Below are 27,326 nucleotides of genomic sequence, written 5' to 3'. Positions count from 1 at the left end.
GCTGGTGTGCGCAGCAGGAGAGCTGTGTGACAAGTGGAAATCTGGGCGGGAGGGAGTGTGGGGGGTCACAGGGGATAATAATCATTCAGCCATCAGCCTTTGTCACCCTTAAGCCTAATTGTTACCCTCTGCTGGTAACCACATTGAAGTGCTGGCCTTTTAAGTGTTTCTTGATTTTACTTGGCACAGGCTTAGGGATAGGGTCATTTATTGCTGGGTTTATATCGTATCAGGTTTGCTGAGGTTTGTTTAATTAGCCCCATTGAATTTTCTGCATCCCTTAAAATAATCTGTGAGAGTCCAAATGGGTGGAAGGGGCTGAATGGAAATGGTACAGTTGTTAACAAATTTCTCTCTGTCAGAAGCTGGGCTAAAACCAGAGACAGAAAGCTTTCCTGCTCTGCCAGCCAGCTGCCTTCTGGAGTCTGTGCATGAGCTGCAGCTGTGGCTGTGGGCACTGGCCTGCCTGAGCAGTCCTGCACAGGCAGCAGCAAGGTGATGGTGGGGTGGGGCAGAGGGCAGCTTGCCCTGTCCTTCTGTGCCTTGCAGCTCCTGCCTGCTTCAAATACACCAGAAAATCGAAGGCCTGAGGGTGGCTGAAGCAAACCGAACTGGTAGTAAACTAGGGAAGGGGAGAGGAGAGTTAAATCATTTAAAAACAAAGAAAAAGGTGAGATACCTTTTCTAGCAGGAACTGGTTCTTCAACTTTCCCTGCCAGTTATACATGCTGAAGTCAGTATTAAGCTTTCTGTTGTTTTCCCTGAAGAAGCTGGTGTAGAAGCTGCTATAGAAGCTAAAATGAAGCCTGAATTTAAGGCTTTGCAAGGGGCAAGTATCTATGTGTTGGGAAACGAGCTTGTGCTGGGGGGTGGGTGATGGGCTGCAGGACAGGCGGTTGTTTCATTGTTCCCCCCCCACTCGTGCACGGTGGGTGTTGTGTTGGGCCACCAACTACGACTGCTTGGGCATGTCTAGGGAGGAAAATCCCCAAGTTACTGGTATGAGCTTTGGAGCTACTCTGGATCAAACACGTGTGCCCTCTAACCCTGCAGACAGAATGTGCCTCCAGTAGATGCAGCAATTGTGCTATGACCTGATGGCCAGGGTTTGAAATTTGCGCCAACAGTACTGATGGTAAATCCAGGCTTGTTACAGGAGTCTGATTACACAGCGTGATTGCAATCCTGTTTTCAAGTCCAGTCTTCCACCTGGCTCACTGCTTTATCAAAACGCTTGAGAATACGTCTTAGAAAAGGATGAACGTTTGTGCTTGCTACTTACTCTTTTACAGTAAAATGGGGTTGTTTATTTAAGAGGTTTGGTTCTGTGTGTTTTCCCATGTCCCAGTGGTATGATTCCCTGCTGGTTGTTGGCATGCATCTCAGCTCCCTGGTTTTCTTTACAAACAGCACATGTCATAGTGGTACCCGTGTGGGCTTGATACTTGTATCAGAAAGGTTTAACTAGCAAAAACTTCAGATCAAAAAAAACATCAGCACTCAGCTGTTGTATTTTTACCCTTCTGTGATGCAGATTTAATTTTAATTACTGAGCCAGGTTAATAATTCTTTTACAACTGTTGTTGCAGGAAATGTCTCAGGAAGGCTATGGAACCAGATCTCAACCCCCTATGGCCCCAGGAAAGCCTAACCATGAAGACTTGAATCTAATCCAGCAAGAAAGACCATCAAGCTTACCAGTAAGAAAATAATGTTTGTTTCAGTATTTCAAAATTGAAAGCACTTTACATACCAGTTTTTTGCATCTGGGATGAGCAGATGAGAATTAGTGAAAGAAGAAATACCAAATAAGGTTGATGAAAAATTCTTTTTAAAAATATGGTAACAGATAGTTTGTACATGAGTGGACTTGGGCCTGTTCTGGTTCAGAACAGCATTATTTATTCACACATATGTTCTGTGCTTCTCTACATGTGTATTTGCATAGCAGAAATTGATTGATTTTTTTAACTTTAGGAGCTCCATACTTGCACAAACCAATCTGGTGAAGAGGAGGCTTTTTTCTGTGTCCTTTTTCAAATATTTTCAGTAGATTCTGGTTTAGAATACTGTTACCAAGAGTCGTCTGTTCCAAACCCTGATCATCAGTAATGAGTTTGACATGTTAATTCTGCTACTATCTATTTCTACGCAAGTGTAGAAGCAGAAATGACAGCAATACTTAGTCTAGGTTGATTTTTGGTTAAGAGATTATTTGGACTAATATTTATCAGCTTTTCTGAGCTCTATGCATTCTGCTGTGGGGGAAACAGCACAAATGAATATATGTTGTGAAGACATTGCAGCCACTTGCATTTTTGAAGGTCTTATAATGGACAAAGTACTTAGCCCTGTCTCTGTGTGCTCCTTGTGGTTTGGGGATTTTCTTGTTTGTTGGTATAAACCAGCATGAATTTAAACCAACTAGAATATGTTCAGCTTAAATGATGAAAACTTTATATAAACTGTATGACCTCTGGCTTGGAATAATGTATCAGAAACATGTAGGATATTTCCTGCAGTTCACTGGGTATGTATCTATTTGCGGTTGGCAGAGGGATGTCTCTGAAAAGTTTATTGTATCAAGATATCACATGTATTTGTGAAATCTGGTAGTATGTTGTATTTATTACCTCTGGCACATGGCACAATTGTAAATCCCTAAAAAAGGGCAATGAACATCTTCATAGCATTTTAAAGTTACATCTTTTGCATCTAGGAGAGTATATGTGCTACAAATTCTTTACATGACTTTTGAGACATGCAAGTCTCAGGGAAATCTATGGAAACTGGTATGAGAAAAGATATCCATTTGCTTTGAACCTAGTATTAATTTGACAGGTTTTCAGGAACCTGTTTTTAAACAAACTAATTTGTCTGAACAGTTCTCAAAAATTGAAGCTGGCAGTTAACTTAAAAATAGTAGCTCCGGTGGACATTGAACTGTTTTGGCAACAACTACCTAGTTTAAAAAGCAAGGATACTAAAAAGGACTTTCTGTCTCCCAGTTTTTCATGGACAGTGTTTATTAGGGTAGAGAGAAGTAAAGTTATTTATCAACTAATGTTCTGCTAATTTCCCTGTGTTTTTTCTTAAACAATTGTCCTACTTTTAATCCATGCTCTCTCCTATCTCCAGCATCATGGTATTTAAGCAGAGTATTGGGTATTATCTGTGTCCCTGAGTGTTTGGTATATTTAGTAGCTCATAATTATTCTAGGTATGAGTAAGCTGGTTGTATTAACAGTGAATGTTAACCATTTTGGCCACTGATCTTAAACTCTAAGTTGGTCCCAAATGCTGTTACTGAGACACCTAATTACTGAAAAGCTTTGATGCATAACCTGAGAGCACTTCCTATACCAAAAAAACACTGCTGTTTTCATATGGAGGGGAAGGGAGGCTACTGTAATTCTGTATTTTGGTGTTGGTTGTGGGGTTTTTGTTTGTTTTGTTTTTCAAATTTAAAAACAACTTCAATTCTTTGTATGTAGCAGCTAGGGTTTTTTGATGATCCATACATTGAAAGCTTTAATATAAGTCTATTTGGGGTAATGGTTTGAATATGGTGGCTTTTCCCTGAAGCAGGAGAGTTCTGTATTCTGTTGTAGACTGCTTATGAAAACCCTTGATCACTATTCCTTGTTCAGTATTCCTAGTTAGCTTCATTTTGGTATACTCAATATGGCTTCTTAAGCTTGTTTTTAGGGTAATGTGGTTCTTCAGGGTAGTAGTCAGTAAGTTGCCTCTGTACAGTGAAGCTTGAAATTATAGCAGTGGTGTTAGGCTTTTAATAAAATTTAGTTATGTCTTGTTTCATGGTATTCTGGTATTTATACAATTTGCCCGTTATCTTTTTATTTCTTAAGGGCATTGTGTAAAATCACAGCAGCTATATAGCAAGCTTATACAAGTGTCGAAAAACAACAAAAGAGATGTAATACTAAATGGTGAATGGTTTTCTCTGATGTGGCTTTAAAAAAAGAATTTCCCTTTGATGGATTCGAAGAGGAGCTGGCCACTTTCTGCAGCACTGAATGCTGGCTTGTGTCACCCTTTGGGGGAGTTTTTTCAGCAGGTTTGTGTCACAGTAAGCACAGCTAAACAGCTCAGTAGTTGTTCCGTTTCCTTCACACATTGTATATAAAAGTCCTGGCATGAATGTTCCCATAAAGTTCAAAGCGGACAAATTTGTAATGTGGGTTGGTAACAAATGGCTACAAACAAAATATGGCTTTATTAGCTACTTCTAATGGCCTGTCAGATTCTATACAATGCTTGCTTTCCTTCTCCTAACTGCTCTGATATCTGGAGGGTTTGACCTGTGGGTCTCTGACCATGTGGAGTCACTGAGAGCCCAAATGAAAAGTTGCACAGAATAGTGCTCCAAGCACTTTTGTTGGGGTCACAATTAGAAGGAAATCTCAAGCCTTTGAGAAAACACGGGAGTTAGGTACTCTGTGGAGGAAAGGAAGTCATAAACAGAAACTGTTCCTTATTAGAGTGGAGGGAGGAATAAAGGGGGAGAGGCCTGAATGAAACTGTCTGGAGAACAACTACTACAGAACATATTTATCAAGACTTAAGGGATAACAGAAAAATACACATTTTTTTCTATTGTGAGAATGCTGGAGCAGACTTACAGGAAAAAGCTTCCAAAGGATGTATCTGCAGATTTGTTGTTGCAGTAAAGGAGCTTGTGTCAGCAGTAGGCCGTGTGTGTATGAAGACTAATCCTTTATTTTGTCTTTAATATGGCATTTATAAATGTTCACATTGGATTGTGTTGATAGAATGAGGAGCAGAAAACATGATTTTTTTTTTTTTTTAATTTTCATGAGTATTAAAGTGCTACTGGTTTTGCTGTTACTTTTTTTTTAATAAGGCCCTTTCTTGCCCAGTGTCAGGCGTGCTTGGTTTGAGCCATGAGGTCGAATGGCCCAAGGTTGCCAAGCTTTTTGACAGCACCCAGCCTCTGCTAAGGCTTTTTTGTTGCAACCTACAGGTAAAATATATGCCTCTGGGGCATCTTGATCTTCATTGAGGCAGAGCAATTCCTATGCAAAACTAAATACTAGCCAGCAGTAGAGGTAGAATGCCACTTGAGTCTTCTGCAGTGCTATGACCTGACAAATTTGGTTGTAATTCTACATGTCATAGTTGTATGAGCTTCAGAGCTCAAATAATACATACTGTTGCTTGGACAGATAAACTTTTCTAAGATGTCAGTTGTCTTGTTTCATTATGCTTGGTACCGTGGAAAACAGCACCTCAGCAATCCCCTCCTGATTTTATTAACTGCTTCACAGTTCTGTTCTACCTCATTTTAATGAGCCTCTGAAAGATACTTAGAGTGCTGGACAGTTTTTCTTCTGGTTGACACACCTTTTTTGTTGTAGAAGGCAGGTACTAAATTAGATTTCAGAGGACCTCTGTTGGGAATTGCTAGTGAATTAAATCCAAAACTAGATACTCTTGGCTCATGGAGCAGCATCATTTCAGATGGATCTCAGTAGGTGTAGGCTATGAGAAAAATACATGGGAGGGTTTGGGAATCCAGATTCTCTGTCCCACTTCTAGAATATGAAGTAGCTTGGAAAGTAATCTCAAGCAACAGCACACCCTGAACAAATGCCTTTAATGGGTGAAGTCTTAATAGACCAGGAAAACACTTCCCAGCATTTGGCAACTGTGATTGAGAGCAGGAGGTAACTCTTCTTTTCTCTGAGATTAAACTACTGGGACGAGGGACTCTGGTGACATTTACACACAGCTTAGTCCAGTAAGCCCTAATCATGATCAGGGTTGTGGGCTTTACATGGGTTACTACCGTCGTGTAAATATTAATTACCACTATAGCCCTTCTTGTAAGGACAAACCAGTATTAAAGGAGAACACAGTGCAGTGACCCTGGTTTTCTGTAATCTTTGTTGAATTCTTTGCAGGTAAGCAAATGCAAAGTTTGATCTAAATTTAAGCACTATTTTAAAAATACAGAGTATTGGTTGTGATTTGAGAAAGAAAAGAAAAAAAAATCCTATAAATTGACAATTTTTAATTCTTGGGAGGCAAATGCTGTTGGTGGCTGATAGATGTGTGTAGTACCTGATAGCAAATCTGTCCTGAAGTTGTTCATGTCTCTGCCTGAAAATATCTGTTTGGGAGTGTGGTAAACTGTGAACAAGGGAGAAATGCGAGTATGTAATACTTGTGAATTAAATTCTCTACTGTTTTTACATCAAATAGGATAAAACTGGTGTGCCTCTTTCCCACTTTTCCTTTCTCTTTTCTGCAACATTGTAAAATAACTGAATGATCTTGTTTTCCTTTGTTTGGGTCAAGAAATTTTAGCTGAAAATTGTTACTCTGTGAAAGAAGATTATTGACTCAACAAGCCTTCAATTTTCAGTGAATAACACTCCCACCCTCTAGCTTCAGGAACATGTGGTGCATGCATTCTATTTTAAAGTACAGACTGTAATTTAAAACTGAGGCAGTTTGATGCCCCACTGAACTTTGTTTAAGCCTGGAATAAAAGGAAAAAAGCTTCAAGTTGCAAAGAAGTGACTAAGCTATCTCAAAGGTTTTTCTTAGCCATTACGTGCAGAGTTGAAAGAAGTTGCTATTTTTTCCAAGTTACTTTAATTCTGGATCGAGTGCAGTTGTTAGGTTGTTTGTTGGGTTTTTTTTTCTTTTAACAGTCTTTGTAATGAACCTGTAGCTAGAACCATTTTCACACAGCTCATATGTATAGAGATATCAAGTATATGTATTTCTGTGTGTTTCTGAGGTGCAAAACTTGCTCTATAGCTACTGCATCAAAAATCTGTATGTGGCCTCCCATTTGTGTCCGTCAGAATAATGGGTCAAAACCAGTGTGAACCTCTGCAGCACCACTGACATGGATGATGTTACCAGGGGAGGGAACTTTGTGTACCCACATGCTAGCCCACATTTTACATTTGACTTCTGTTAAACCAGGACTTCATGTAGGGTGGTCAAAGTGATTAATTTTCCTAGAGTCAACTTGTACATCAAGTCCCGTTTTGGGGGAAAAGTGCAATTAAAGTAGTGCAGAGCATCCTTGAACTTGTGTTGTCCATGTAGGGTTAAACTGAAACATTGAAACCAAAATTACAGATGCTTTAATTAGGTGTTCTTAATATTTGTAGTGTAAAGAGAAGGACCTGTTGTTTTTCATCTGTATTTTGTGCTTTACAGAATTACTTGGGTTTGCCTTGACAGATTGATCATATTTCTTTAAAAGAACAGTTTTAGGTTGTTATTGAAGTATAAAAAGTAATTTCACTAAGTATTGTAAAAAAAGATACTTGACTATTCATCACCTTTTCCAGATTCAAAATACTTCACATTTACAATGTGTACAACATCCCTGTAATAACAAAATGGCTAATTTATGATCCAAGAACATTTACAAATGCAAAAAGAAGTACTTAGTGTGACCTCTACATGAAATTTATGTGGGAAACCTGCTAAGGGATTATAGATCCCAGTAGTGGTTAAGGTTGCAAAAACTTGTAGTTAAATAGGCCAATGTTGTTCTAAGTGGAATAGTAAAGTATTAGTAGCTTTTTTCCTGCAATGCTTTTTGAAGCCATGAGAAGTTGCATCATATACCTCGAAATACTAGAATAGTATTAGTGTTGATTCAGAAATTAAAGAAATTAGATTTAATTTGGGTGGTTGAAGCATTTTAGTTTTTATTTTCTTACCACCCCCTGCCTCATGTTGATCCCTTCCGCAGAGAGTGCTGCCCTTCTAGCAGGGGTGACTGAACTGCACTTGTGGTAGCCTCTGAACCACCAAATCTTGCAGCTTGAAATGAGAGGCAAGCTGAAAGCTCCCAAGGTTACTTTAATATGCAAGGCCGTAAACTGTAGTAGCACGGGTGTCTCTGCATGCATGGCTCAGATGTACCTGCTGCAGGGGCAGTCGCTGCACTGGCCGTCCTTTTAATCTGCCTAAATTTCCAAGTCGGCGCCTTTAGGTTCTGCGTTTGAGAATCTATCTCTGAAGTGGTAGGGATTTTTTTTATTTGGGGATCAATTTTTACTGTTGGAACATTTTACCTAATGTGTGTATGTACATGTATAGTGTATAAAAGCACACATATCTTATCTGCTTGGTTGTTTGTAAATTTTGAGTTGATAGCATACTATAAATTCCAAAGCTTAATGTATTCCCTGGTGCATGTCTTTGTTCATGCCTGTGTGAACATTGGGATTACAACGCAGAAAGTAAGACAAAGGAGTATTACTCACTTGAATCCCATTTCAGGAAGTACCTGAGACACTGTAAATGTTTTTTCTTTATTTTTACCACCAGTCTTCCTGTAAGTCAGATTTTTTTTTTTTCAAGTAACTCCTTTGCTTGTCCAACCGTTGTGAAGTATGACCTCACCTTCATAACCTTGGCTAAACACAGTAACTCACTCTGACCAGCAACATCTGAAGCCTAGCAGTAGATGCCTTTTCTTTTTTTTCCTCCTTCCATTCCTGTTTGCTGGGAACATGTTGGTTTCTGGTGCTGTTGTTGCAGCTTTCATGTTTAGAAAAAAAAAAAGTTACCAGTCTTTGATGTGATGCTGACTCCTGAGTGGTCCTGGTCAGCTGCTGTTTCTGTGTGAGCAGATGTTTGTGCAGTCACGGTCAATAGTGTTAAGATTAGGCTAGGTTTCACAGTGCTTTGTCTGATTGTTTACGGTGTGTCCATAATTGCTGGGGATTCTAGGTGCCATCACGGTGCAAATGGGAAGTGTTTGTAAGGTACTGTTTGTTTCATGGTACGGTGTTCGATTAATGGTAAATTCAGTCCTGTACTGTGAGGCCATTCACATGTTTTAGTAGTGTTCTTTTGTTGTTGGTTGCTTGTTGGGGTTTTTTTGAGGTTTGAAACAGGTTTTAAAACGTTTCTTAAAAGAGTTTTCTTTAAACCTAATGTCTTGTACCTCCAAAACCTTCCTTTCTTTGCTGGAGCCATACATCTCAGACTCACTGTGAATCTTCCCTTGAAGACAGAGATACGTGGTGACTTTTTACAGAATCTGTGCTATATTTTGCTGTATGTGAGAAGTGCTTTTGAAGTCTGTTTCATGTAGATAAGTTTCCATTATCAATTTACCTTTAAATATACATATACAGAGACACACACAGGCAAGCAGAGGGGGCAGCTGCATTTGTCTTTGGAAGGCATTTACATTTTAACCTGCTGCATCAGGTTTTTTTAAGACCATGCACGTTATTCTGCATTGCCATTTCCCACTCAATTCCAAACACAAGACTTTGTAAAGATGGTCCTGTTTGAATTGACAGTGCAATTTTGGAGATGAAGCATCACAGAATGTTGAAATTAAAACAGAAAAACGGATAATGCCAGGAAAGGACCACTTTCAGTTCCCAGTCTTGAGACTTTTGATCTCTTTCCTTCCATGCACACAATGTTAAATGACCCTTTTAATCATCTTAACATTATTGTGAGATTTACTGTGTTAAATAAGACTTAGGACCTGAATTTTGAGGCACATTTGAATAATTGCATTACGATAGGGAAATACGCCATCCTGGATAATTTGTTTTACATTATAATTAAATGGCATGAATTCGTATCAATATGTGGTGTTGGATTTGGTGGTTTTGTTCTGGCTTTTTCCCGTCAAGGTGGAGATTCACTTAATGGTTAATCTTACCTTCCAATTGAAGTTACTATTTTGGGAAGTAATATAAAGATAAGCATACCTGAGCATTTGTATTTATTTTTGCATGTAGTTATACATTATGCATCAATAAGCTTTAATAAGGTTGGCTGAATATACGGTAGTGGACTTAGCGTAGAGAACAAAGCTTGTTTCATGCCATAGAATAAGGTGTAGATTCACATGCATATTTACAGTATCATAGCTGATGAAATTTCCCAGTGCATTTTGCACAAAAGGTAATGAAAGAGATCTAAAATGTTACTATTTGTATTTCTTAAACTGCAAATTATTCAATAACCAGTTCTAGCTTTTGAAAAGTAAGGAAATAAAGGAAGTGGAAGTGATCTGAGATTGCTAAATTCAATTGTTACAATCAAAATAAGATTAAATAGGTAGATAAAGTGGTGTATGGATTAAGTACAGACATTGACCCTAGTGAACTAATGCATTATGGCGTGGGATAAAACTTAATGCAAACTGTTATCTTTTAGGTTTAGACTTGAAACTGAAAGCCTTAGCAGTTTTTCATATGATACTCCATGGGAAAGTGCAGATGGAAGAAAAACTCCAGCTTATTTCTTTCCTTTATTTAAACTTACAGTCCATGTCAAGATTTTAATAGTATGGCTTAATGAAAACTTCACAGAAACCTATTTTTTCCCATCTTGTTTGTTGTATCATTATTATCATGCCGATGTGAAAGCGGGAAAAAAGTAAAAATTCAGTGCAATTTTCAGCACATCTCTTGAGAATTTATTGAAACGTGGATGCAAAAACTTAAAATCTCTGGGTTTTATTGCTGTTGTTTGGGGGTGCTGGCTTTTTTTTTTTTTAATAAGTAACATCTCATAGCTTCATTTGGATTCTCTCATAATCCATTCTCTCTCAGTCTTCTTTACTTTTTTATTGCTTGTACCTTTAAAGATGATTTACGAAGACTGTGTATACACATCAGGTTTTTAAATGACTGCTGATTGTTCCTGCGTGGCTTTAGACATTTTGCCCCACTGGAAATCACAGTAACAGCATTTTTGTTCCTATTCTGAGGTATGACGAAATACAGGGATTTTTTTTGGCTCTTGAAGCTTTGGGTTGCTTCTGGCCAGGGCGTCATTCCAGGGCTGAGACCACAGCTTGCTGTGAGAGGGGGCATTTGGCCTGCCTACAGAGTTGTCTTTCTCCTCTGCAAGGAACCAGAGGTTACATATCAAATCCTGTGAAATGATGAGAAATGCACCCATGCACGTACTTGCATGTACTTACACTTCAGCGCTTTAATTTTTGCTGGTTAGAACCAGTGATTTCTAGTGCTTGCTTTTTCATGCTATATCCACAGTAATATAGGTCAGAGTGAAGTGTATCCTGTAGATTTTTTACCTTATTTTTGCTGGAAAAACAAACTTTCCCTCCTGTGTGAATTTTGATCACTTGACCTCCATTTCCATGGAGATGTGGTCAGAGGGCAGTAGTCAGCTAGCCACGCCGACCAAGGACTACCTTCACTTACAGCATGCAGTGAAACTCCAGAGTTTAGAAGTAATTAAAGGACTTAGTCTGACACATTTTTTCTCCACCACCCACGTCCATTAAATATGAAACTTGGAAACAAAATATGTGATCAGCTATGGTGCAAAGGGTTTTTTAAAAAAATGTTTATTTAAAAGAAGAAAGAAACAAAAAAATCCCCCAACCTCCTCCTCTATTCTTTCTTTTTAAAATTACTACTTTTCCCCACAATCTTAAACATTCTGTATTCCCATCCATGAATATTTGAAATTTTTGCATACTCTCAATTTCTGTGTGCTTATTTTGAATAACATGGGCTCAGGTTTGTCAAAAGCTGAATTTTGTATTCCACAGAACTCGGAGATTCACGATTAAACAAGTGCAGATCAGGCACCTTATGCTTCTCCAAGTTCAGTCTGGGGTTATTGGTCCAGGGTCACATGCAGGATCCAGCTCAAGCTTGCGAGCAATCCGTACCTCCAAGCCTTACAGAGTGACAAAACCCAACGGCAAGTGCTGGCCGCCGCTGTACCTTGGACTGGGAGAATGTGGATCAGGGCCAGGGCGTGGTGGCGTGTGCTGCTGCTCACCCAGTCAGCTCCCGGGCTGACATGTCATCCTAGACTGAAGCGTGTGCATGGGCGGTGTGCTGTGTTTGCTGCCTAACCAGGGTGCTCTGTGCTGCTGGGTTGGGGGTTTAGTGTTAGAGGTGTGTCTCTGGACAATTCTGGGCTCTCTCAGATGGGGGAGGTGCCTTTCTGGTAAGGGAACAAAACGTCGCAGTACTTTTGTACTGAGAGGGACCCAAGGGTCCCAATTTCTGCAGAACAGGGTTAGATTTCCTTCAGACTAGGCAGTAACAAAAGTTATGCTCGTAATACCATTTTGATTATACACATCTCTCTCTATGTGTTAACATTAAAAAATATACTTCCAAGTTTGGGGTTATTTAAGGGTCTGGCTTTTCTCCATCTCTTCTGTCACCTTTCCAAGGGGTTTGTAAGGTAACCCAACTTCAGTAAACCGAAAGGGAGTACATTGCTTTTATCTTGGTTTCGGCACATGGCTGCAGTGCAGCGGGGAACATGGCCCTTGGGAGGAGAGCTACATTCCCTCCTGGAGACTCGGTGCAGCAAATTTTAAAAAGTGCATCCGAGCTTGGATCCGTGGCTTCCCGGGCAGCACACTGAAATATTGCTAGGCTACAGAGCCAGCTTTACAGATTGATTTCCAAGTGGACATTTTTGTCACGTTTAATAAGAGCACACTGATGAGACAGCAGTGTGTAAGCTGAGTTAATGTCTGTTATTTCTGCACTCCCATTACTTTTTATTGCCATTATCCACACAGTGGCAAAACTTAAGTGAGCTTTTCCTTCCCGCTGAGGGTTTTCTCCCCAGAACTGATGATCTCACAAGTATCTCCGCTCTTTTCACTAGGATGAAAGAGTGAAAACGACTTTTGTTGTTGCTGCGGTTGGAACGACACCGTAAGCCCGAAGGCGTGTCGGTGTAGCAAGCTCGGGTCGTGTGTCTTTCGGCCGGGCCGGGCCGGGCCGGGCAGCGCTCGGGCCGCCTCGGCACCGTGCAGGGCATTTGTGTAATGGCTGGTGAGGTGGCAGAGAGCTCTCCCCGCTCCCTCTGGCTGCTGCGCGTCTGAAATTACAGCTTTGTCTTTGAAGCCGGGCGCTCTGTTAGCGTCGCCATGGCGACGGGCGGGTAATGGCCTCCGCCGAGCCCAGCCTGGTGTTGAGCGCCGAGCGCGGCCCTGCGAAGGCCCCGCTCGCCGGAGCGCTCACTGAGCTGTCCCCTCGTAGAAAATGTTTGAAAACTGCGCTTTTACATGGCCGTACCGGATTAATAGTCATGGTTTATTTCGTTTTAACTGCGGGGATAAAAGCATTATTCCATTAAATGGGTAGCTTTTTTCCCCCCTCCTTTGGTTTATGCATTATTAACACAAGCTTTCCTGTTTTGCTTGTAACATTTTATAGGCCCTTTCAAACATGTAGTCAGATTTGCTCTGCTGCTCTTTTATTTTTCAGGACTTAACCCTTTCTCTCCTTGATCTTGTCTTCAAAAACTTAGAGCCAAGCCTCCAGCAGATTTGGTTGCTCCCATTTAATGTGTTCAAAACCAGAAAAGAGCTTTTTAAATTATTATTATTCTTTTTAATTTTTTTTTCCAAAAATTCTGCTTTTCTGAAGCACTCTATAGAGCAATGCAGATTGGTCTGTTCGTGTAATTTAATTGGAGCAGATGCTGAAGTCAGCACACACGAGCCTCAATATGATTGTGGAGGGTTTGGGTTGCGAAAATATTTTGGGGTTGCCTTTTAATTTGTCCATCTTCTCTTCTGCCCATAGTGTTTTCACCCCATACTTTTTATAAGTAGCATTTTTGTTGGCAGCCTTCAAAAGAGATGCACCTCATGGTCGAAGGACTGGGGAACAAAAAATCCAGAACAGTCCTGGGGACACAGTATTTACGTCTACCACCTTTCTTCTTAATATGGAACTGGTGAAATACATCTAGACAAGTAGAAGTATTGCTATAAACACAAGCTGCAGGCTTTGTTTCACTTTTCCTAGTGCTCTAAAATATAGCTTTCATTTTAGTCTCTAGTAGGAGGCATATATCCAAGTGCAGTCAAATGCTGTGGATACAGGGATTCAGTCATCCCTGCAGACACAAATGGTCTCTCTGTTACAAACTTGGAGGGTAACATGCAAACCTGGAATTCATATTTTCTCCCACCCCCCTCCCTCCCTTTTTTTTTAAACTGTGAACTTGTTGTTATGGGGTGCTTACTGGCACCTTGCTTTGTCCATCTGTATCTGTCATAGATCCTTCTGTCCTAAAAACTTCCAAGGACATCTCAGGAAAAGGCAAACATTCCTCATTTTTTGTCCTCTTTTACTGATGCCATGTGGCAGTGGTGATGTGAATGGTACCTCCTGTGGCATAGACTTGCAGCTTCTGGACAGTGGACCAAAACACAGAGATTCATTTCACCTGCAGAGGTGACTGCAAACTGTGCTCAAGTATCCAGGTGGGGAGGTCGTGTGTGCAGGGCTCCTGCTCTCCCCACCACATCCGTCTTCAGCGTCCATGTGACTCCTGTAGGCACCTTTGGTGCATCTAAAACTCAAGGGACATATATTTGCTACCTCGGGGAGTTCCGGGGTAGGTGGCAGATGGACTGGCATCCCAGCTCCCCGGCCACCTGAGATCTCCACGAGGCCTGTATCTACTCCTGGCCAGCAGCAGCTGTGGGCTGTGTTGCAGGCCAGCCTGGAGTTGGTGCATTGTAGTGTTGATGAACATGGCAATAACATACGTTTTTAGAAGTTTTTTTCTTTCGTGTGTTTTTTTTTTAAAATTCTGTTTTAATATTAAAAAAAAAAATAAAAATAAGGCAATGATGAGTAAATCTGCTCCAAGTGTGGATATAGTATTGTACAACTGTATATATTAAATAGGCTGGACTAGAGGCTTACTCTCGTCTCCAGGCTTTATGGGTATGAATTTCATGCTTTGAGTTGCATTCCCCTTAAATCTGCAAATTCTGGGAAAATAAGACAAAACAGTTTACATTCCATGAATAAGAAATTACTAATTGCTTCTAAAACAGGCGTATCTTTATCTACACATGGCTTTTCAAAGTTGCTGCCTAATCTTTTTTCTTTTTTAATCGCTAAATAAACATGTCTCAGCAGTCACTGGATGTGAAACCAAAACCTGGATGTGGACAAAAAGCAAACACACTACACTAATTTTCATTAGCATATCCTATCTCCTAGAACATTTATTTTTTCATCTCCTTGCAAATTGATTTTTCACGTGCTTGTGACTGATATTTGAACTACATGTTTGTAGTAACTGACTTATGTAAAAGCCAGGTCCTGGATCTCCCAACATGAATATATTATGGAGGTGACCTCATGGGTTCGTAGTTAAGGTTGCACTGAATTTTCACTTAAAACGAGGTTTAAATCCCTTAATTAAACATTAAAACTCACATGAATTCTCAAACATGGACTGTTTCAATAAAGAGGATAAACTTTAATTATTTAGGTACTCAATGTTCTTCTTAGTGCTGTATTTGCAGAATTCAGAACAACTTAAAAATTATTCCTTCTGCAGGTTTTTCCAGAGTTCCTGGTATTTTCAGTTTCTCAATTCTTTTTTTAATCTTTTGTGTAGGCCCTTTGTTGCTGTAATTGTCATATCTTTGTTGGCTTCATCAAACTGTGACAATTTTCATAAAATAATTTAACTAAAACCAGTTCAGCTGTAACTGTAATAATGTATGATACAAAAGAACCTATAGAAGATCAGAAAGCACTGTATGTTTTATTACTTTTTTTTCCATGGGAGTCAAAGAGTATATTGGCTTCTTGTAGGTGATATTAGTCTTTGATTTGGAATGAGAAGAAAAGACTAGAGAGCCTGTTAAAAAAAACCCAATCACATGGACGAAAAATCCAAACTCAAAACACCAGTGGCATCTCTTTCATACAGGTGACTTTTTCCAAGTCAGTCAATGAACAACAGCTATGGTAGTTGCAAATGAATGTAAATTTCACTCTACTTTTCTACTTCTCCTTACTCCTAGGACTCAGTTCAGACTTTTCTGAAGTGAGTTTCTTCACCGATTTCAGTGGGCTTAGCTTAGGCTGAGTAATTCTTAACGCGTGTTGTACCCCGTTGCCACCCTGTTGCTCTCTATCAGTGCCTGTTTTGAGCCTCTTGGACACAGTCTGCAAACCTGTTGTACACAGCACTGTATGCCCTCTCTACCTGTAGCATCCAGAAAATGCGGCTCTCCTTGCTAATATTTGTAGCCTCCTGCTGAGCTATAATAGCATTCTTCAGCACAGGTAGAAGCCTTGCTGAAAACTAAATTTGCAGACCATACATAAATGAAGAAAAATTCAGTTAGAAACCAGTGTTACATGAGTTGGTAGTATCTTTATTCAGAGCTCTAAGCCTTCAGCCATTCCTTTGACTAGCTGGAAATAGAGACAAACTGGGGGGAAAAAACAACTGCATTCTCATTAGTTTACAGGCCATGGAATGGTTTTTCTTTAAGTCTTTCCTAGGTCAGGATTTCTGTTTTTCCATCATTTTAATCTGACTGCCACTGTGGTCTCTTAGTTAAGGTCTCCTGTCCATTAAAACACAACAGCTGGTACTTTTGAAATTATTTTTGGAAAAAATTCTTGTCCTTGTTACCAGCAGCAGCTGGGGCCTACAAACATATTTACTGCATATATGGGAAAGCATTGTTTCAGAGTATGCTAGTTCTTGAATTTTGCAAAGCACAAGCACTTTAGCCTGAGATTGCATACCAATTCCATAAAAATTCAGAAGTACTTGTTAATTTGAAGAGTTGCTTATTTCTTTAGACATTGGATGAAGAACAGAATTCACAGGAAGTTATTACTGACACTGATGTAAGAGTAGGTTCTCAAGCTCTTCCAGAGTAGGGATTGATATGATGGAAGTGAAAGAGTTTGTTGCACTTGCACATTGCAACATTCATGTAGAAAAGCATGTGAACAGAAGCTACTGGGCCTGAAGTGTTCTTTTGTTGGTGGTGTTCTTGCATTTCACTGGCTCTACTGTGTGCATACTTGAGCAGTCTGAAATAAAATGTAGTGGAGAGGAATACACAAGAGCAGCTACTGGTGAAGTAATGTGAGACTCTAATTTGCATGGGTTGGAATCTTTGGCAATAGGACCATATCAGTGATATTTTTATATTTTTGAGGGATTACTGGCCTGTGCAAATTCTCTTCATTCTTTTTTGGTGGGGGAAGGGGAATGTTAAAAACCCTAGATCCAAGCACAGTATATACACTGAGACAGCAAGGGGTTAAAGAGATGTAATTATGCATTCTTCAGTAAGTGTTCTGCAGTCAGCAATACAGCTATCTGTGCAGGAAGCTGGGGGAAAAAAAGATGACAGAGGGAGAATATGGAGAGAAGGTCAGATCCAAGGATTCTCTTAGGGTGTTCTGGTGTTTGCTTTTCCTTTGTGACTTATTACACTCTCTCTTGGTAGAAACAGAAGGAAGCATTATGGCCTGTTGGTTCCTCCCACTGATAATGTAAACTTAACCCTTATGCTTTATGTTAGTGGTAGAGGTGAGTATATGGATTTAGTTTTTGGAAGAGTTTAGAGTCGTCCCAGTGCTTGCCATGATCCTTGTTCCCCAGCTCTCAGTTATTGCACAGTTTATTGCAACCTGTGGACACAGAGCATTTCAACAAATGCAATTTGTCAGAAGCAGTTCACCCATTCTCTTTGAGAGGATTTGAATTTCCAGCAAATCCGTCTACTAGTCATAGTTTGGTTTGCACCTTTTCAGGTGGTTTAAACGGATGACTGGAAATTCTTGCACAGTCAGGATTTCAGGCTGACCTGATTGGTAAAGGTAAGATTTCATCACTTCTGACTTCAGCTTTTGGGAATCAAGGGGAAAAAGAACCCTGCCATACGTGACCATCACATTCCTCTGGGGTGAAACAGGAGTTCGTGGAGTGTTTTGGGAGAGTTGCACTCATGAGGGCAGGATATCTGGGTTGTGCTCTACCCCCTTACTTCCATCCTGTGGTCTGACTTGCTAAGCCGCTCAGTGTACCAGGTCCTTCTTTCTTAATTAGACTTATGTAATTTGCAGTTGGATTTCAAAATAGCAGCAAAGCATTTCTGGGAGATGTTTGTGTGTTTGGCAATACTGTGAAACACCTCTGAAAGAGGTGTTTGGGGATTTTTCCCCCTTTTTTTTTCTACATGATAGTGGTTTTTTTTTTTTTTTTTTTTTTTTTTTTTTTTTTTTTTTTCCCCCCTTTGGGTATTTTCCTGGTTCCATTATAGGGAAAAAACTGAAGACAAATAAATGAATGGGATTTATCCTTTTGTCCTTGAAAACAAAACAAAACACAACACAGATGCCTCCAAACTCTGGAATAGCTCTTCTTTTGGAATTAAGATCCTTAGGCTTGCCATTGACCTTATGGGGACAGGCGCTTCTGTTTCCCCCAGAGAAAGAAGTGTGAGTTGGTCAGTTCACATTCTGATGTGGCATGCCTTGCAATAAGAACCTTTATGTTAAGTTAGTTAATTGCACAAGTTGACAGAAAATGCAGCATTAGGGAATGGTCTACTTCTAAGGACAACTGAAACCTTTCCTCCCACCCTTGTAAAACACCATTTTAAAGCTATTGAGTCGCTTCTGCTAGAAAAATAAAAGTTAAATCCCATCATGCTTCCACTCTCCTGCTCTTAACTTTTATTTTTCTCTGTGTCTTTATAATTTTAACACTGTAAAGCTCTAAAAGGATTGCTTTAAGGAGGAGGGGTAGTCTGATAAGTCTATTTCCTAAAGCTTTTTGCCTTTCAAGATTTCTCTTACGCTAGGTTGAGCTGTGTGGACGACTTGGATTGAGACGACAGGGGAGTAGCATGCAATACTTTCTGCTTCCGATAGCTCTTTGTTGATCTAAGAGAGAGCACTTAGAGAGTGGTAGGTCATTTATGTGATTATGAAGAGCACTTGGTTCTCTCTTATTCAAGATGGAAAAATAATAGTTTTTGAATAAGAGGTCGCTGTCAAAATGACATTGAATGTGACTTTTCTTCCCTCTTCATTCCCTCCCCCACTAGAAGAAAAGCAGCACTAGACTTACTCAGGATAGGGCTGGATTTTTAGGACTCCATGTGACTTTTTCTTTTCTTCTGTTCTTTGTTCATTTTATTTCTCAGCATTTCCTCTCTGTGTTATGTTTATACTTCTTGATGATATTTATGGTAACTAGAAATTTAAAAATAAATGTAATGCATCTAAGACTATGTGGTTTTTACAAGTCTTGTTTTTCCACTTTGCAGAATTAAACTGCCAATGTGTGATGTGGTATCTGCTTGGGTGACAGATGTCCATTCCTGAATGATGCTGTGTTCCCTTTATGCTTTATTTATGGAGTGATTTGCTTCTAAAATAATCTCTTAATCTTTCTCAAACTACATTTCTGCATGTGCTCTTTTTACATATGCCATCATTTAGGGTAATGGACTAAAAACTGAAATTACTCCTAAAAGCTTTGTTTCTAAAGCTAATAATAGTGATATAATACTGTCATTTTTGGTTTGATATGTCCTTTCAGAACTAGGTTAAGTGTCTTCTTCGGTTTTGCTCTGGTGGTTTTTTGGTGTGTTTGTTTCCTGTAGCACTGCCATAATGAAATTGTTTTTTAATTTCATTCACTTATCAAATGAAAAGACAACACTAATATGTCCTTTTTTTATGTTAGGTTTGCTTTTATACCTCATAAGAGGAGCTGTATCCCAAATTAGAATGTGATTGCTCACAGTACAGAACATAATAATATATTTTATGAAAATAATTAATAGTTATTACTCTAGGGTTAATTTACTTAAACCAGTGTTGAACATCAGTAAACACTCTAGCTCATCACAAATTTCCTTTTGGTAAATTTTATGAAGCATGGTTTCAGCTTGGGGAAGGGCTGATCAGTGGAATATGTATAATTCCTTACAGCAGGGAAGACTTTCTGAGATTCTCTTATTTGCAGTCTAAAATCAAGTTTGTAATAGAGTATGTTAATATTTTCAGGTGTTTGCCTATTTACGCATTGAAAATAACTCATCTGGAATTTCAAAATTCTGCTTTTTGGAAAGGCAGAACTGGTTTGGAGACAGTTTGGAGAAAGACATCACTGAAATGTTTTGTTTATATTCTTGCTGAAGTGTTGGGGGAGGGGAAGTATTTTTTATTTTGTTTTCATTTTTTATTCTTAAATGTGAGTGTTAACAAAGAACAGTGATATGAATTACGCTAAGATACTTCAAAGTTAAGTAGGAGGTGTTGAGAACTTACATTATTTGTCAGCCATTTAAAAAAATACAGAAGATTGTGTACAGGAGTGAAATAGCACAGTGATGCCATTGGTCTTCAATTTCCAGACTCTGGAGAGTTCTGAAAGTTGAATTTGGCTTCTCATAGAAAGTAATCTTGCTTACTTTTAGTCCTAGATTTAGAATTTTTTGGACAGTAGTATTTCATTATTTTTAATTTTATATGAAAGCACTGGATCCATTGTGCATACAGATGATGAGTGTTGAGAAATCAGCACTGAACAAAAGCTGTAGTTCTGGCTCTAAATTAGACTCTTCCTGAGGGCACTTGCTGTGCTGCAGTCCCTGAAGTCCAGAGTTTTTCTGGAGACCTCTTTGATTCCTCTTAGGGACCTTATTTTACAGAAACTTGGCCTTGGTCCTTCTGTGACTGCTCAAGCTGTCCCATGCTGGAGCTGGGCTGGATGAGCATTTTGGTTCATATCAGGCAAAGGCTTTTGAAGCGACTCTGGTTCAGCCCTGTCACCATTTGATTCACGTTACCCAGCAGGCAAGAAGCAAGCTGGATTCCTCCTGGATGAAACAGAACTGAAAAATGTGCCCCATGAGCCTGCCTAATGCACTCCAGCTGCTCGTGGGTACTCGATCCATGGGCCAGCCTGACAGAGAGCTCTCCAACAGGGGTACAGCCTGGTGTCAGGTGCTCAGCACGGAGCTCTCCTGCCTGCGCCAGGTCCCACGGAGCCGCACCGCTGGCTCGGGCAGGCATTGCCTTCCCTTCAATGCAAGGTGCTGCTGGGCCGCATCTGGGTGTTTTACATAAGGTCTGGATCCAAAACCCTTTGAAGTCTTTGAATGACTTCCATTGATTTTAATAGGCTTTGTGGCAGGCCCTAATGATTTGGTTGTGATCTGAAAAGGGATATTCAGAGATTTTTCTATAATGAGAAAATGTTACCTTTTAAAGAACTGACTTCAAATAGTCTGATCAGTTCTCAAGTGGAAGTGAGCTTCTTGCTATCTCCTGGAATCCTTTTGTCCCTGTCAAAAAAACCCATCAGAAAATTATTACTCATTGCTCAAGTAAGGTCCAAGGTCGAAATTAGCAGAGGAAGTTTTGGGTCATGGATTGAACTGCACTGACAAGGAGTGGAGGGATATGCACAGTGCAGATGTCTGCTCCTCTCAAAATAGTGCGGTAAGGCCACTTTCTTCACTGTCTTGAAGTAAAAATTCAGAAGAGAGGAAGGAAAAACTCGATGTTCATTTGTATTAATAGTGTTCTGAGTGATGCCACAGGTCTAAAAACAGTGCCAGTGAAAAAAATCTGAAGTTTGTTTTTAAAAGCAAGGACAGAAAAGAAGGCATTTCACTCTCCTACAAACTGGATTAACAAAACCAGCAGTTTTTTACGTTTCCCTGTATCTCACATGTTCTCTTGAAATTTTCGCTCTCATGCAGTATTTTCACAATATTTTTTTTTGCGTGTAATTACATTTTTTTTTTATCATGTCAGGTATTGTTTGGCCAGTATTCAGAAAAGCTTTCATTTTCCTACTTCCTCTGAATCCTTTCTTGTAAGGCAGGAAATCAACTTACTGCTTTAACAAATTAACATGGACAGGTTGGATATGTTGAACTTCTGTTTCTTTATTTACTATATTATTTTGTTTACTTAGTCTTTATCTTTGTTAAATTGAAAAAATCTGTACTCCTTTTTTCTTTCTAAAACAGGTGTATGGTGTAATAATGATGTTTAAGCAAGCTGGGAACAAAATGTAGCTTCATTTCATCATTGGATGCTAGGATCTAGTAGAATGTGCGTTTCTAATTATATGTAATTGCATGTGTCTTCCTGGAACGGTTTGTCTTAATATTTTTATTTGTACATGTGCATGGAAGAGTTCCTCTGAATTTGCACTGGGACTGATTTATCACAGTTATCCTTGTTTTACATCTGTGTAATAACTTTGAAATCATTGATCTTACCCTGATAGAAAATAGCAGTAGTGGTGAATTAGGGTTGCACTCTTGATGGTGCTTTTTATTCCAGTTGAAATACTCTACCGATCCAGGTGAGGATGGAATGTTGTACTAAGCTGTGAGACGTTCCACTGATTGGGTTCACGCTGCTTATCTGTGAGCGCTTCCGTTCCTAGGAGCTCTGTTTAATGCAGTTATTTCTGTGTGCCTTGGAAATGCAAAGGAGTGGGGAGAAAAGTTAAAATCAAAAGTTCTTGGTTTTCTAGTATTTACTTGCCAGCTGCAGCCGAACAAAGTGGTCCTGAGGGTCTTGCACTGTGTTTTTGGTGAAGGCATTATTCTGTCCTTCATCTTTGAGGGCATTAGCTTTAATAAAAGAAAAAAAAAAAAAAAAAGAAGAGAACATCTTCAGACTCTTTTCATTTTTCCCATCTGCTTTGAAGCAATAGATTAGTGTGTTAAAAGGAAAGGGATAGGCTGGTGTTACCAGGCTGGTGGTTTGTGTTATCAGGATGTGGAGGGTGCTGGTGGCATTCAGAATAAATAAAACGCATAGACAGGACACACCTGCGCTTGTGTATCCATCAGCCATTCACATTCCCCGTGTTCCTCTCATCTCTGATCCAGACCTTGGAAGGGATGGAAGTAGACCAGCTGATAGTCCTCAAATAAGCCAGCCCCGTGTACCATCCTTTTGTTTCATTTTCAAAACCTCCTCTATCGGAGGGAAGCAGTCGGAGCCTGCATGCTGTCATGCAGATCTGGAGGGCGTTTTTTGATGCCGGGGCCTGGCGTTGCCATGGTCTCAGCTGCCTGGCTTATTCACTCATCCCGGGACCTCTGGCTTCCATGGCTGGAAGTTGTCAGGGTGCTGCCAGCCTGACACTGGGAGTCTGTGTGGCTGGAAGGATGCTGTGCCACCCCCCAACTGTCTCGTTCTCCCCTTCCTTTCAAGATTAGGAAAGCAGGTGTTAAGTCTCATTTCGAGAATTTATTGTTATCTGTTGCTGACGCTTTAGAGACCACTCTGCTTACCCGCCTAATAGCCAAATGCAAGCTAATAGTCTGTACAGGCCATTGAAGCCTAAAATCCTGCTAATTCCTTCCTCTAATGAATAATCCCTGATCTCTGTGTGTGCCTTGACTGTGGAAGGGCTAATTATGAAACTCATTGTAAGGAAAATTTCGGACTCATGATTTCTGTGCCTCGGATTCGTAAATAAATAATGCGCCTGCATGTATACCATGTATAAAGTATAGCTTTCATATGTAAAGTTAAATATCCCTGAAGAAATATAGTTAAAATAAATGGGATTGTAAAACATTTCTTTTGCTCAGTGGATTAATCCCTCATAGTTTAGGGAATAGGTTGCATATTCTGTATGAAAGGTTGTTCATTTTAACCCTTAGGAGAGACATCATAGGTTGTGCTGGTGAGTAAATTTGTTAATAGCTTTGAAGAGAGAAGCTTCTTCCTGCTGCAGAGCGGGAGGTGGGATTTGGCACTGGGTCCTGGGAGCCCCGTGCTGAGGCCTGGAGAGCCTCCTTTTTCCCCCCGCAGGTAATTCAGAGAAAGTGTTACCTACTGTTCCTTGCCTGGAAATGTATGGGAATGGTCAATCTGCTTCTCTGGGTCTGAAGCATGCTTGTAAGAAACAAGTCTAGTGATCTTTTTATTTCAAATAAAAAACAAAAACAAAAACAACCCCAAAAAACCCCAACAACAAAACAAAACAAAACAAAACAAAAAAAAAACCCCAAAAAAACTCTAAGCAACCGAAGTGGTGGGGTAGAGATGTTGCATATATTATAATGAGCACCAGAGGACACGGGATGTGTTCATTCCCAAGCTGCATGATTATTTCGTGTTGTGAAGGGTTAGCTTTTCAATTGCAAAGCTTAATCACTTTTCAAATGAATATTTCATAACAGTTATTTTTTCATCAAATATACAATGGCATGCTTATTTTGTGCCTCATGTGGTAGACATTAGTTTTCAGCAGCTTTAAATTCCTTTTATTTCTCCTCATCTCCTATTCTTGTTTTCAGCCATGGAAGGGCAAGAAAATACTTGGAAATGTTTCCTGATGAGTGGCTAATCTTGTGGCTGAGAGCTAGGAAGAACCCAGAAGTTGTATTAAAATTGGTCCCAAATTCTTAAAACATTCTAATTTATTTCGTGTTGAGTGCAGCTTTTGTGACTGATTTAAAATATTTTAAACTTAATTTAAAATGAAAACACGACTGTTACAGACCTCTGCCACTACAAGGAAACTCAGTTTAGTGATGCAGCACAGCTGTAGTGCGTTTTTACTACTTTTTGTTACTGGATGATGAAAGTTATCATAAAAAAGCTCAAGTGGTTGATTACACTTGAGTACAGCTTCTTTTTGCTGGAGCAGTTGAGCAAGGGGGGCATGCTCGGTTGGCCCATGACTGCTTTCTGGATCTCTTTGAGCACTTTGGCAGATGGATGAAAATTAAATGAACTTGGAGGTTTTCAGTAATATTAACAGGCCAAATTGGCTTGAAAATACGAGATGTGCAAAGCTGACCTTGCAGCACCCTCACCACTTTCTTTCTGTTCTTCTATTCAGGAATTACATTAATACTCACCTGCTCCAGTCTGCTCAAAATTAATTTTTTTTTCTTTGAAGTATGCAATAAAAGAAATAAAATATCAAGTGTTGTTTTGACTAGACAGACTACTTACTTTACTTGTCTAGCTATTTTGTTCTCATACTTTACACAGAATATATCGTATTTGCCTCTTTTTTCTTCAAAACAATAATCTCTAAAACTCATTTAGTCACATATATAAGGCAGAAGATAGTCTGGGATTGAGAGCAGTACAATGCAGCCATATACTCCTCTGTATTGGACAGAATTGTTCAAAATTGAAGGACACTGGAATATTTCACACATAAAGATGTGATAAGGGCTTAGAGCTTCCTGACTCTCAACTCTCATTAGGTGGTTGGTGGTCATGAGCTGCAAAGTCCATAATACTCCCTTAGTGTACACTGTCACATGGAGAGTTCAGGTGTCTTAAGAATTTAATGTTTTTTAGCGCATGAAACAATCTGCAGAAGTAGTTGCCTTGCTGTTTGGAATTATACGGTGTTGGGTTGCTGCTGTAGTACTCTGCTACAAACAAAACAGAGTCAATCTACATGACCTAAGAGGGAGTGAGCTGACCTCAGGAACATCAGCAAGTTTCTTCTCACAACAGTCCTGGGAGGTAGAAAGTTGTATTATTACTATCCCTGCTGAGTATCTATGGCACAGAAAGATGAATTGATTTGCCCAAGGTCATGGAGGAAGTGAGAGGCAGAGGTGGAATTCTATCCTGATATTCTGCCTTCTGGTCAAATGCCTTAATCACATAAGGACCATAACCCCTTAATATTTGTGATTTGGTTTGCTTAAGTACATGGTCTTCATGCTGCATCTTAAAAGCCTTATTTTGCCTTCTGTCAGTCCTCATCCCATATGCCTTTTGTCCTGAATAGAAACTTAGTGAAAAGGATTTTTAGGGACTTCAGGTTTAAGTGCCATCTGTTCTTTCATACACATATATATTAATTCTAAGATTATAGATATTTGCACTTTGTTTAGTCGTGTAAATCTGACTGCTGAAACTGCAACATAAGCAAAATACATTGTGTTATTTTATTTAATTAATGTAGTTTCCCCCCAATGTTTTTGTGGCAGAGAATTCATCACAATAAAGGATTAAACTGCCAAAAGAATATTAGCTGTTAGCGGTGTGTTGATTCATTACATGCCTTCCTATGTTTGGAGCCATTGTGCTCCACAGTGAGCAGGAGATGGGGCTGTCCAAGGGGAGCACCGCAGTGACCATTAGTGGTTGATTAAAAGGGAAGTGTATGCAGTGAGGAACTGCTCATAAATTATGTCCTTCCAGCTTGAGTTTATCGGTGTAGAAGGAGCTGCCAGCATCCTTATTTGTTCATTTGGCATCTGAAAACACACGTGTAGTCAAACGCATTAGGGAGTGGTCTGTGATAAGTGTCTGCACACATTTGCCTTGTACACACTACAGGTACACGGACTACTTGTAGGACACTTCATCTGATGGTGAGCCCTGGGAGAGAAGAGGATGTGGAGCAGCTGCTGGGATCAGCCCAGGCGCTGGCCTGCCCCTGAGGTCTGACTGCTCATAGGAGTGACCGTATGGGAGCTTCCCTCCTTCCTGTCCAGGCAGTGAATGATTTGGCTGCGGGGAAATCTGCATTCAGTCTTTGCAGCTCGTGGTCAAAGTGGGTTTTCAATCACTAGCCCAAGGCACACACTTAATATATAGAGTGCCTTGATGTGGTGCCCTGCTTTGCCACTGACACGTTTGAACCTCAAAGACATCTCCTAGCTCTATAGATGATAGAGAACAATAATGTAGAATGATTTTTTTTCCTTCATTCAGTATTTATATTCGGTTTCTCTTTACACTAAAAAGAAAGTACTGAAAAGTAACATGAAGTGAATTCAAGTCAAAGGTGTTTAACGTATGTGAAGGAAATGAGGCTTAGATTTCAAGCAGTGATCAATGAAGTATAGTATTGTATGATCATTACCGAGCAATAAAGCAGGAAAGGAATTATCACAAGGATGTATATGCCATTCATCATACCCTTTTAATACCCCTTTTTCTTGCTTGCTTTCTTTTCATTGTCTCCTATGTTTTATGTTCTTTGATCCTATATATGGGAATAAAGTTCCCTCCTTCTGTCTGACTTTTTCACCTACTGTTATACAATGCCAGCTTAGAAGAGTACTTCGGGGGAAGAAAGCCTATATACTCTGTGCTTTAAAACTCTGAATGGAGTGAAAGTACCTTGTGCTTCAGGTTTTGTAAATTTTGTGAGAAGTCCTGCTATATCGCATATATTCTGAGCACTATCAGAAAGTCAGTGGCTTTGCTGAAAAACAAACACTGAAAATGGGAATAAAACGTCAGCTCTAGATTTGATGGAACTGAAAATTCTGTGATATCAGAACATAACCTATGCATTACTTGCTGCAGAAGAACAGTGGTGGGGGAGGCATCAGGGTTTCTTCAATTCTGTTTTTTTTTGTGCCCTAATCAGTGACCAAGGCTGCCAAATGTTTATCCCTGTATATTATGCAAAAGTGATTAACTAGCCATGAGTTGTTCTGCTTGTAAAGAGGCTTGAGAGTCTGAGATAAAAGATGCAATGCCATAAATGTCTTCTCGTGG

At 39.7% G+C, this 27,326-nt stretch overlaps 1 protein-coding gene across 5 annotated transcripts in view; it reads left to right on the top strand.

The window, feature by feature from the left end:
- ARID1B (AT-rich interaction domain 1B) overlaps positions 1 to 27,326 on the top strand; it is a 324,700-nt gene that overhangs the window by 97,881 nt on the left and 199,493 nt on the right. For all 5 annotated transcript variants that reach the window (XM_066179044.1, XM_066179043.1, XM_066179042.1 and 2 more), the window contains exon 4: positions 1,590 to 1,700. In XM_066179044.1, coding sequence (XP_066035141.1) covers positions 1,590 to 1,700 — 111 coding nt within the window. The remainder of the gene's footprint in view (positions 1 to 1,589; positions 1,701 to 27,326) is intronic.

The sequence above is a fragment of the Chamaea fasciata genome, unplaced genomic scaffold, assembly GCF_029207755.1.
Source record: "Chamaea fasciata isolate MVZ Bird 193981 ecotype frontalis unplaced genomic scaffold, bChaFas1.0.hap1 SCAF_3, whole genome shotgun sequence".
Lineage (NCBI taxonomy): Eukaryota > Metazoa > Chordata > Aves > Passeriformes > Sylviidae > Chamaea > Chamaea fasciata.
This window is presented reverse-complemented; position numbering and strand designations above follow the sequence as displayed.